Source organism: Pimephales promelas, chromosome 1 (assembly GCF_988280905.1).
Source record: "Pimephales promelas chromosome 1, fPimPro1.hap1.1, whole genome shotgun sequence".
In the NCBI taxonomy this organism is placed as follows: domain Eukaryota; kingdom Metazoa; phylum Chordata; class Actinopteri; order Cypriniformes; family Leuciscidae; genus Pimephales; species Pimephales promelas.
The window spans coordinates 5107027-5120533 of NC_142769.1; the positions used below are offsets into that span (position 1 = coordinate 5107027).

The 13507-nt window shown below is 33.7% G+C and overlaps 1 protein-coding gene across 4 annotated transcripts in view; it reads left to right on the plus strand.

Moving 5' to 3' along the window:
- sbf2 (SET binding factor 2) overlaps nt 1–13507 on the plus strand; it is a 168882-nt gene that overhangs the window by 67302 nt on the left and 88073 nt on the right. For all 4 annotated transcript variants that reach the window (XM_039690899.2, XM_039690902.2, XM_039690903.2 and 1 more), the window contains exons 7-13: nt 2106–2238; nt 2805–2913; nt 2999–3112; nt 5264–5341; nt 5609–5722; nt 8736–8864; nt 12727–12825. In XM_039690899.2, the coding sequence (XP_039546833.2) occupies nt 2106–2238; nt 2805–2913; nt 2999–3112; nt 5264–5341; nt 5609–5722; nt 8736–8864; nt 12727–12825 (776 nt within the window). The remainder of the gene's footprint in view (nt 1–2105; nt 2239–2804; nt 2914–2998; nt 3113–5263; nt 5342–5608; nt 5723–8735; nt 8865–12726; nt 12826–13507) is intronic.

A 13507-nucleotide genomic window follows, 5' to 3' on the forward strand; every position in this document is an offset into this window, starting at 1 on the left:
TATAGTCTCAATGGTATGTTGATGACAAACAAAAACAGGAACTGTAAACTTTTATCTCTCGCTCTTTCCGATGACTCCCGTTGGATGATTTATGTCTCTGTTTCATATTTGCCATTCTTGAAGCATTTTTGCATCATCATGATAGAGACAAATATGCTAATTAATTGCACCCGCTATAGTGTTGTTTATTTGCATGGGTTGTTTAAACGACAAATTCACTGAGTTATGTGAAACGACGGAAACGAGCCCTAGAAAATCACAATTTCAACACATTGATAATGACATTGGTACATTATCTTGGTTATTCATAGCTAGTTTACTTGCCAAATAAGTGAGATATGGTGATTTTTATTATTTTACTTGGAGATTAACTTTAAAAAAATCCATTATACTGTAGCAATCGGCCTAGAAACTAGATGTAGATTGCAGCAATATAATCATAATTTATGTATTATTGGTATTAATCTGCAACCTTATTAATGGAGTAGTTATCTAATATATTTAGTTATGGTAGAACATTTATTTTATTTCTTTTTTTAATCTATTTTTCATCTATTAAGTTCTGTTATACATCTCGTTTCAGACAATATAAAATTAAGTCTGACTTTTGTTTCTTGCTTTGAATTTAAAACGGTAATAATCAAGATCTCTCTTTTATGTTACACTAGCTATAAAATTAATCTTGATTTTTTTTTTAAATGATTTGCTTTTGCTTGTGGTGTCAATTATCATTTCCTTAAATTTGCACTTTTGTTCAATTTAACCCTTTAGCTGTTAAAATGCAATATTCAAACTTAAATGGTTGTAATTCAAGAATGCATTGGAAAATGTACCCAAATTTGAACTTGTTTTAAAGAAAACACTCAGCAGATTATTGCTGAAGTGAAAAGAAAATGTACTGTGAAAATTTACAGTAAATCAAATATACTGTACTATATATTTTCTACTTTCTTTCTTTTTTTTTATTGTTTGCCCACAATAGAAAATTTACATTTACAGTATCACATATTTTCTATTTTCTATAAAATATATATTTTTTACTCTAAAATTACTATAAAATCAAAGCCATAAATCTAATCAAGTTATGTTCCAAATTTGAAGTTGATATCACAAAAATTGAAGTTCCCATGAGATTTTGTGTAGGCATATATTTTAGAGGAATACATATATATATATATATATATAATTTTTTACAGTATAATATTTTATTATAATTTTTTTATTGAAAAATACTGGATATTTATGTTTCATTTGGAACTTTTAGCACGAAACCCCAAAGTTTTCATGCTAAAACTTTTTGTGACAAATTTCAAAACTCCTGTTATGGTGCAGATTTTTTTGAGGCGCGCTCTTGTAAAAAAAAAAAAAAAAAATTTTTTTACTCTTCTTAGATAATTTGTAGCAAAAACCAGCAGTCAAATATCTATTTAGCAGTCTTAGACCTTTCCAACGAGATATAGTTTGTCATGACTAGATTAGGATTTAATAGTAATATAGTGAAGTAAATTTAGGTTGCCTAAGATCTTTCCCCAGTGTCAGTGTTTTCTCTCAAGATGCACACCAGTAATGTGTTTTCATTCATCTAAGGCACATTTATGAAAGCTTAAAAGTCCTAATTGAACTAATGCCTGCTCCTGGCTTATTCAATGCCCTGTCTGTGAAACCAGGCCCTGATATAATGTGCAGATAATAATATTATGGCTTAGGATATATTGCAGTCACGTTCTGTTCTGGTTTAGTTTTCCCAGTTTCGTTTTCCTGAGTTCTCGTCCTTGTTTGTTACTATGGTTTCTCATTGAGTTACGCACCTGGTTCTTGTTCTATTAACTATCTTCCCTGTGTATTTAAGTCTTGAGTTCTGTATATTCGGTGTCGTTAAATTTACGTTTGGTTCGCAAGTATTTTTGGATTGTAAATAAGACTGTTGGATTGTATCTTACCTGCTGTGCTTGCTTGCTTAACAGTGTAGCGTGTCGTGATAAACGTATCATGAGGTCGCAGATGATATTTAGCCTTTTCTGTTTTCAGGAACACTTCTTGAATACATTTAATGAAATGTTGCTCAGCAAATATTGAATTAGTAATTGTGCATTTATATGTTCCAGGAATCCAGAATGTTCTTAGTCTCTTTTGTGCGGTTCTGACGGAGCACAAGGTTTTGTTCCATTCCTCCAGCTATCAGAGACTAGGAGAGGCCTGCCGTGCCTTAGAGACCCTCATGTTTCCTCTGAAGTACAGGTGGGTCAACATCCAATGTTAGTGATATACCACCCTTCACTAAGCCATGCCCGAAAAACACCACTGGGCAATCGTGTCTTAAAAAATTTAAGCTAAAGCCTTTATCGGTTGCATATTATATCGTGAATATATCCCTCGAATGGATTACGGCAGTCCCTTTTGTCTTGCTCTCTCAGATATTTCACATGTTCGCCAAAAATGACTATTTATCTGATTGGGAATGTCTGACACTGGGTTATCCACACTATAATAGATGTCCCAGTTGCAAAAGCTTGACAGGCATAGCAACAGTAACTAGGGAGGGCGGAGCTTAGCAATTGACCTTCAGTTGCCTTGATGATAGCATCACATTAGCTACTTTTAAAGCGTAAAAACTAGGACACTGCTGTATCAAATGAAACTCCCGTTAATGTGTACTCTTCACAAATGATAAGAGTGTAATTTTGCAAACAGTTCTATTTTTAGGGTCTTTTGCAATAGTATGTACTATTTTTATGAGAACAGTCTGATGTTAACATCTGCTTGACATGTTGATTGCGGTTGCCTAACTCTCATTTGGACCACAGCTACCCCTACATCCCCGTCCTCCCATCTCGACTGCTGGAGGTGTTGAGTTCGCCTACGCCCTTCATCATCGGAGTGCATTCCATGTTCCAGAGCGAGATCCAAGAGCTGGTGAGCACAAGACATTTTGCAATGGTCAGATGCTGCTCTCCGTGACTCATTTGCTAATATCACTCATTTTGGTTTCTGTTCACAGCTCGATGTGATCATTGCTGACCTCGATGGAGGAACGATAAAAATCCCGGAGTGTATACACCTCTCCCAGCTTCCCGAACCCCTGTTGCACAATACTCAAAAAGCACTGTCCATGGTAAAAAAAAAAACCTTTATACACACATACATTGTGATGTTGTGTCATTTCTTTAATGTGCCACTTGGTTTGCATTTATATCAAGTATATGTAATAGTATTTATATACTGTAATATAATCTGAAATTGTTTTTGTTATTGTCGCTTTTTACTCAAGACTGTATTCTTACTGTGCATCAAAATGACCATTGGAGTGATGTTTAGTCTGATTACCTATATAACAAGTATCTCCACTGACTTTAAGAGGTGTGTGTCAAAACTTTGTATGTTCTGGTTTCCTCATCTCTCTGGCTTTCCCTTTACACTAGAGTCTGTAGTTTATGTGTTAAGCCCAGAAAACTGATTTTGAGGTAAAATAATAAGTAAAAATTCAAATTATATATATATATTAATTCTACAACAATCAATAATCAACCAACTGAGTAGCTACTGGAAACATGAGCCATTGAACCCCAATTAAAAAAGTTCAAATCAAATATCTATCTAATATGTTATGATAGATTGTGCTAAAGGTGACTAAATCATTTTGATTCGTTTTTTAAGATTTTTTTATGATAAAGAGATTTTTCCAAAATTACAATTTTTGGAGATACAGTATGTGTTTCTCATCTGATAGCAGTTATATAAAGATAAGTTACAGGACTTGAGCCAGATCATAAATACTTTGGGACTGGGGCTAATAAACTTCCACTTAGAAACTATTCTGAACCCTAGTAACCACATAGCAACACCATGGTATCTTACTACAACACCCTAATATCATAGTGGCCAGGTCTGCACCAGAATATATATATATATGTATATATATATATATATATATATACAGTATATATTGATATTAGGGCTGGGCAACAATTAATCTCGATTAATTACATCCAAAATAAAAGTTTTTGTTTACATAATATATTTGTGTTTGCTGTGTATAATTATTTTGTATATAAAAAATTCATACAAATGCAAGTATATATTTAAGAAAAAATTGTTATTAATATATCAAATATTTATATTTATATTTAATATAAATTATGTATAAATATATATATATACAGTATATACATGTAAATTTTTATTTAAAATATACATGCATGTGTCTGTATTTACGTTTATATATTATATAATTATACACACTACACACACATATATTATGTAAACACAAACTTTTATTTTGGATGCGAGTAATCGTTACCCAGCCCTAATTGATATCTATCTATCTATCTATCTATCTATCTATCTATCTATCTATCTATCTATCTATCTATCTATCTATCTATCTATCTATCTATCTATCTATCTATCTATCTATCTATCTATCTATCTATCTATCTATCTATCTATCTATCTATCTATCTATCTATCTATCTATCTATCTATCTATCTATCTATCTATCTATCTATCTATCTATCTATCTATCTATCTATCTATCTATCTATCTATCTATCTATCTATCTATCTATCTATCTATCTATCTATCTATCTATCTATCTATCTATCTATCTATCTATCTATCTATCTATCTATCTATCTATCTATCTATCTATCTATCTATCTATCTATCTATCTATCTATCTTTCTTTCTTTCTTTCTTTCTTTCTTTCTTTCTTTCTTTCTTTCTTTCTTTCTTTCTTTCTTTCTTTCTTTCTTTCTTTCTTTCTTTCTTTCTTTCTTTCTTTCTTTCTTTCTTTCTTTCTTTCTTTCTTTCTTTCTTTCTTTCTTTCTTTCTTTCTTTCTTTCTTTCTTTCTTTCTTTCTTTCTTTCTTTCTTTCTTTCTTTCTTTCTTTCTTTCTTTCTTTCTTTCTTTCTTTCTTTCTTTCTTTCTTTCTTTCTTTCTTTCTTTCTTTCTTTCTTTCTTTCTTTCTTTCTTTCTTTCTTTCTTTCTTTCTTTCTTTCTTTCTTTCTTTCTTTCTTTCTTTCTTTCTTTCGCTAGTGGTCCATAAATCCTTTACACTTCACCTTTAAATCAACATATTTCATAATTTTTCCTCAGTAGCTAATCTGCATTTTCAACATAAACGTTTTTTTGTTTGTTTGTTTTACACAGAATTGAAAGATGATTGTGACTAGAGACATTCCATAAGCTATATTTGCACCATTTGTCTTGTTCCCACAGATAGCAGGATATTTCCTCACTGTAAATACCTTCTTTGTCTTCAGGTTTTGCATCCAGATCTGGAAGGAGCAGATAATGCCTTCCCACCCCCTCGTTCTGCTCCATCCAACCTCAAACTGCTGGTAAAAGCCTTATACGTCTATTTTTCGCTTTTACAATCTCGCAAAATAACACGTTAAAGTTGCGGACACACATATGGCCGACACGGGAGACAGTTTTTGGGTCTTCGGGGGGCAAGAATTATCTGTTTGTTAAAGGAGTTTGAACTCCCATCACGTACGCAGTTTATTTTGAGACGAGAAAATGTTCACACTGACTCATTCCATCCTCATACGTTCGCCTGGAATGATTCTCAGTCCCTTCTATTCTAGCTTTCTTGTGTTTGACAGGATAAGGAGGTGAGAGCGGTCTTCCTGCGCTTGTTTGCACAACTCTTCCAGGGCTACCGGTCCTGTCTGCAGCTCATTCGCATCCATTCCGAACCTGTGATTCACTTTCACAAGGTGAGACGAGGGCGCCGATCGGCAACTTTATGGTGTTAAAACTCATTTGCAGAGTAAATGGCCCCATCAGCCCACGAGCGATTAGGAGCAATTACTGTCATCATGCCAGATCATTCCAGCAAAAGCTTTCTCGAGTGCTTGCATAATGACTGTACGAGAAGGATCTTCTTACTAATTATGTCCAGGGCTTTCAACAAGGGGTCTAAACGGTTCTGTAGGGGTCTGTGGACACATTTACAGGATAAAACACACAAGATATTCTTTAAGAAGTTTACCAGTGTTAAATTAATTTCTAAATGTGGGATTTTAATGATCTGTAAAAGGAGTAGTTCTCTCAAAAATGCAAATGTATTTATTAGGGCTGTCAAACGATTAATCAGATCCAAAATAAAAGTTTGTGTTATATGAAGGTGCACTGTGTATAATTATTTTATATATATATATATATTTTTTTTTTAGAAATATTTTCATGTATATACTGTATATAGATTTATATATAATTTATATAAATATTTTATATATAAATAATATTTTTTTCTTAAATATACAAGCATGTGTGTGTATTTATATATATATATATATATATATATATATATATATATATATATATATAAAATAATTATACACAGTGCACCTACATATATTATGTAAACACAAACTTTTATTTTGGATGCGATTAATCGCGATTAATCGTTTGACAGCCCTAATATATATAGTCACTTAATGAATAGGATGCTTTCAAGCTTATGAAAAAATGCTACAATATAATGAAAGTAGGCCATACAATGCTTCCGCTAAATGTCTAGTCTTAGTTTAAAGTCAAAATTTTAAAGCAAGACACTACTGGCAAAACCCATTGTTTTTTTTTTCATGCACTGGTCAGTTTTGAGATTTTAGGCTATTTTGCTTCCATAACACGTCTTCTTTCAGACTAGTGGGAAGAAACCATGCAAAATACGTATTCAAGTGTAATTTATTATCTCTTTGCATAGATTTAAATTACAATACATATTTTTCAAGGCAGTTTTCTCAAAACGAGTTTTTCTTAAGAAATCTCCACTTCGTTGGCATATACTATATTCTGAAGGTTTTACAGAGAGCTTTATTCATATATAATTTGCTGATTTAACATTTATTCCTATAAATTCTGGCTGTTTACAGCATTTTCAGATTTTTTTAAATTCCAAAATCTCCTCCTTAACAACATTTAACTCTTAATATGTCAACAAAATGAAACTCTTCAGATCAAATGTTCAGATTTGTTTTCTGGATAAGTATGCAAATTAGTTAATTAGAAAAGGCCGCATTTGCATATTTAAGAATTGTATTTCATTAAACTTGTAATACATAACAATTGCTGTTATGTACTGTAATTAATCAACCTGGGAAAGTTTGATCATATCAGGAGCGATATAAATATTAATTAACAGTGAATAATGGCATACATTTCTGTTTGTCCCTCACACAAATATATCATATATATATATATATATATATATATATGAAGAGTTCAGATGCAAAAGCCTCCAAATGCCATTTGACATTTTCTTCTTTAATGATGATTTTTATCAAACTTGTATATTTAAGTTCAGTAATTTCACTTAAATAACAATTAATAGGTAATCATCATTGCCATTTAAGTGAAATTACTGAACTTAAATATACAAGCTTGATAAAAATGATCATTCTAGAAGGAAATTTCAAATGGCACTTAGAGACTTTTGCATCTGAACTCTTCATATATATTTAGAAGAGTTTGCATGAGTCATGAACTACTGCTATAATACTAAATTGACAAAAATTACAATTTTCGGGCAAGTAAGTAACGTGAAGGTAAAAATGGTCATTTCTAAATTCTGAATTTGCCCATTTAACACACATGAATGGCACACATTGTCTTAATTATAAGTTGAAAACTTTTTCCTTTTAGAGTTTCTGAGTTGGGATCATATCAGAAAGAAAACAGACGTCATGAATACTTAAGAAAAACTCGGTAAATCTGTTCAAAATGCGTAAAGTTAGTAATATTTTTTTTAAATGTACAATTAAACTGGCTAAGTTGCTTGTACAAAATACGATAGTTTTGTACAATTACAATAGAATATATAACTATTCAGTGTACAGCAGCATCATAAATTGAACAAAAACAAAAAGCACCCAATACACATTCTTTATTAATTTTGTAGAATTAACGTTAGAGTTAAGAAAAAAAGTCATTTGAACTCATCTGACATCAGAAACTCGGAAATAAGAAGTTCACATGAGTAAATATTAATCTGATGACCTGTCATGTAATATAGACTGCCGGACATGCTGTACGGTACAAACAACTCTTGACTGGTTTGAAATACAGCATTGTTTAACTCAAAGCAGCTTGCACTTGTACAAACACCTGCCTTTTCATAAACACGGTGCGTTTGGGTGTGCGCCAGAGAATGAAAGAATAATCTCAATGAACTCAAGCTAGATAAGCACTGTCCACGTTTAGCTTTGAAGTGCTTCGCTGCAAACGTAAGCGTTCATGCCGACGGTATCGCGGTTCATTTGTTTAAAACGCTTTGGTCCTTCGGATTGTCCCTGCAGTGAGCCATATGAAAATCATCAAACTTGCATTCACAAGTGTTATTTCACCCCCCAAACCTGTTTTTGTTTGTGTCGGCCGATGTCTCTGTGGCAACGTCTCAATACGACCCCTCATAAAGCACCCCACATGGCTCGCATTATAGTACAAGAATGCTTCACGTCTGGAAACTGAGCATCTTGCACTGCCAAACGCCTCTAAATTTACTGGCTAATGCTAATGCAGGGGATCTGTTTAAAATATACGTGTGCCCATCTTATTTGATGGATCTGGTGATGCAGATAACAGACTTTGTTTCTTCTGGAAGTTGTTTTGTTCAGAACAATCTCTCTGCACCATTTGAATCAAACTTGGCGACTCATTTTGAAGTGGAAGTTTAGCAGATGCTGCGATTTTAGTTTGATCACTGACCTTCTTTTCTCTGATATATAGGCTGCCTTTCTAGGCCAGCGGGGCCTCATAGAAAATGACTTTCTGACCAAGGTGTTGGATGGCATGGCCTTTGCGGGATTCGTGTCTGAACGGGGACCTCCATACAGAGCCTGTGATCTGTTCGATGAGGTGCGGTACTCCTTTAACAGAGCTTACTAAGTCATAGAGATTTAGAAGGGCATCATTAATGGATATTTTAAGTTTCTTTCTGTCCACTTCACATGTAATTGCAGTGGAAATGTTGGTTGCACTTTGTTAGGTGGCCTTAAATACTATGAACTTAACCATTTAACCCTTTACCTGTCACCCCCCCTTTTTGATAATTGACATTAAAATGCACTATACAAACTTAAATGGTTGTAATTCAAGAATGCTTTGGAATATAGACCTAAGTTTGGTCTTGTTTTAAAGAAAACAATCAGGAGATAATTATTAAATTGAAAGCACTTCAAAAAATTAAACTATGAAAAAGTTATGGAAGTTAAAATTTACAGTAAATCAAATATACTTTTTTAATATATTTTTTTATATGAAATATGTATTTTACAAAATATGTTTTACTATAAAATGAAAGCTATATATCCAAATTTGAAGTTGATATCACAAAAATTGAAGTTCCCATGAGATTTTGTTTAGGCGTAGTACCAAAAATAGCCACCGGGTCCCATTGAATTTCATTGAATTTAATTGTATGCATTTTGCCATAACAAATTAATAAATTTCTATCCAAACATCACTTCTGTCACTAAACATGGAACCTTGAGACTCAGACCTTTCTGACAATATGTGTTTTGTCAAGATTAGAAAAGGTTTTCATAATAAATTATGAAAGATGATGCCCATATATTTATATATATAATTTATATTATACTTTTTAGAGGACTTCTTTCCTTACTTTTTAAAATATAATTGTATCTTTTTTTATTGACAAAAACTAATTGTGTTTTATTATGAACTTTTAGCACTAAAAACCAAAGTTTCAATTATTAAAAGTGTGTGCGTCGACTTTTTGTGACAAAGGTCAGAAACTCCTGTAATCTTGTCATATATTCATATATTATTGTTCATTCATAATTTGTAAGAAAAAACAAACCTAAAATATCTATTTAGGAGTCTTAGACATTTCCAACGATATACAATATATTTTTACATACATGTTGGTTCATTGTGACAACATTTAAAGTATGTGCATTTTAACTTTACCCCTAACTGTAACCCAACCCTAACTCTAACCCCTAAAATCCTAACCCTAACTCTTAAACCCAACCATACCTCAAACTCATTAGCAGTGAATGTGAACACTGTCCAGAACAACATGTAGTTACAAAGCGAATCCATTGTCTTGTATGTATTTAAAGGGTTAGTTCACCCAAAAATGAAAATTAAGTCATTAATTACTCACCCCCATGCTGTACCAACCCCGTAAGACCTTCGTTCGTCTTCGGAACACAAATGAAGATATTTTTGATTAAATTTGAGAGCTGTATAACTACCACATTGGCTCCTAAGGGACTGCCTCTTGACGGCCCAGAAAGTCAATGAAGAAAATGTTTAAATATCCCAAGTGACTACCGTGGCTCAACTATATGTTTATCAAGCGACGCGAATACTTTTTGTGCGAAAAAACAAACAAAAATAACGAGTTTATTCGACTATTTCTTTTCTTCCTTGTAGGCCAGAACGAGAATTCCTTAGATTTCCACGACGCATGCGCGAGATTTGCGATCTGCTCACACCAGCTTACACCAGCTTAGATCGCAATTCTCGCGCATGCGTCGTGGAAATCTAAGGAATTCTCGTTCTGGCCTACAAGGAAGAAAAGAAATAGTCGAATAAACTCGTTATTTTTGTTTGTTTTTTCGCACAAAAAGTATTCGCGTCGCTTGATAAACATATAGTTGAGCCACGGTAGTCACTTGGGATATTTAAACATTTTCTTCATTGACTTTTTGGGCCGTCAAGAGGCAGTCCCTTAGGAGCCAATGTGGTAGTTATACAGCTCTCAAATTTAATCAAACATATCTTCATTTGTGTTCCGAAGACGAACGAAGGTCTTACGGGTTTGGTACAGCATGGGGGTGAGTAATTAATAACTTAATTTTCATTTTTGGGTGAACTAACCCTTTAATGTTAGTGCATAGTAGCTAAGGCCAAGAAATATAAAGTGTGACCGAACCGAAAAGGCAAAAAAAATCTCCAAGATGGGGAAATGCTGGTTATAAACATTCTTATAATTTATTTAAAACCAGAAGTTAAGATAAAATAAACCAAATGAATGCAAACTAAATGTTTTTTTTATGTTTGAGAAGCATCATGATTACATCAGATATAAGTTATGTCCCAAATGATGGACCCTATACTATGGGGTTGCATTTTATTTTACAGTGTTGTTATACATTATTACAAGTTATGCACAATTACATGCAAACCATACCCCAGTATTGCATTAACTCCTTAAAATAAAGTGTAACCCTTTATTTTAAGCTTACTCGTTGTTACAGTGTAATTACGTAAGTAATATTATTTAACTTAATGTACTGACTGTTAGTAAAAAAAAAAATTGTTCACTTTGGTATAGAAGCATGAAATTTGGCACAGATACTCTCTAAGTGCCACTATTTTGGAAAAAGCCGTTGGCCACTCAAAAATTCAATATGGCAGCCAATTTTCAAGTTGGCCGCCATTGCCTAAGGCAAAGCCCCAACATTTTGTCCCCAACCCGCATCTTCTCCCACAGCTTTTGTCAAAGACTCACGAATGAGGCTTCAAATCGTGCGGATTAATTGGGAATGTTGTTCTATGACTTTTATATGCGATCGGGGGTACGGTGTTCGCCCCAGGGACTTAACATTGCAACAAATTTTGACGATTCATAGCTACAGGCGAGGATTTCTCAGAATTCTGCGATTTACCACATTTGAAGAGCCTGACAGGCTCTGTAAGAACAGACCTCACTATGGGGTAAAAGTGGCACCCCTGATTGGCCATCATACACATTGCATAGGGATTTTTTTTATTTAACATAGCTTTGGATCACAGTGTCATAGAGACAAGGGGTGGGCTCATTTTACTCAGAGGAACAATCACAGGAACATTGTGAAGCTATTAAGCCACACCCTAGCAACCATTTACAGCACCTTAGCAACAAGTCCCATTGACTTCCATTGAAAGAGATAAAAGGGATATCTCTGGCTAGAAGTGTCATAGAAACATGAGGGTGGTCTCGTTTTAGCACCCGCTCACATTTTCTTCTCGAAATGTACATTCCATGGCCATCTTGAAAATGGTTGCCATCTTGAATTTTTGAGTGGCACACACCTTTTTTTCCATGATAATGTGTTTTGAAGAATATTTTGGCAAAATGGGCAAAATTGAACGATTGACATAATGAACATTTGACAGAAATAGCGGCCATCTTGGAAAAAATGGCCGCCATGTTGAATTTTTGGGTTTTTCCCAAAAAATGACCCTTGGCAAATCTCATGCTTCTATACCAATTTGAACGAAATATGCCATTAATCTGCTGCACTATGCAGGGTTAGGGTTTGGTTTAGAGTTAGTTGCTTGTAATTATGTATTATTCACTGTTATTACTATAAAGTGATGCTGGTTCTTTGTCATGCAACATTGTTTCATTCAGTTATTTGAAATGCATTTTCTCATTGAATTCGTGTTTTCAGAATATTTTTGAAAATAATAATGAATAACGTAAGAAAAACAGAACAAGATGGAATCAGAATGAAACCCGTGTTCATTTCACCGTGTACTGTATGGCAGGATTCAGTAAACAACCGTGATCGGATCGAATCATTGTTGGAGCAAATATTTACTCTCCTACTAAGTAACATCATTCCACAAGAGGAAGATAATACACGCGTGACTCAGCTGAGTGAAATTCCAGCTATTGTTCTGGGCAATGGTAAATCAATTACAGGTGGAAAAACTGATTTCTTGTGCACATTGTAACCTCAGATCTGTTTGTGTTCTATAGCTGGTGGCCTTAGATGTAGACCGCTTTAAGGAGGAAGAGGAGAGCCTGGTCAAATTCCAGAAGCGTCTCAGAGATCTGTCAGAGCAACTTTACAAAAACGTAAGCACATGACGCCATCTCGCTTGTCAGTGCCTTCGGGTGTTTAAACTGCCACTCGATGCATGTATTCTGTCCTTCAGGTTGACCTTTCATGTGCTCTTTGGTCTCTATTGACACACTTGATGCATAAGAACTAAGACTTCTTTAAAGGGACACTCATTTTTTCCTCATTGAAAAGTTTGATTACACTTTACTTGAAGGGGTGTGCATAAGACTGACATAATCATGACATGACATATGAAGGTTTCATGCATGTTTATGACAACTGCCATTAAGTGTCATTCGCTCAATTATGACATTTTTAATGCAAATATGACATTGTTTGAGATGTCTTTGTTATGACACCTTGACATTACTAAGACAACCTGTCATAAACATGACATAGCGGATTAATCATCAAACTTAAGAAACCATCTAGCTTTATTGGTTAACATTACATTAAACTGTCACGTGGTTGGCTTTGACATTGGCTGTCATGAGGCCATTATAACTGTGTCATGAATATTTTCCGTGACCTCAACTACAGTGGTACTAATTGAATTTTTTCATTAAAAAGTTAAAATGGCTTCATGACAGCCAATGTCAAAACCAACCACCTGACAGTTTAATGTAAAGTTAACCAATAAAGCTAGGTGGTTTCTTAAGTTTGATAATTAATCAGGTTTATGACTGGTTGTGTTGT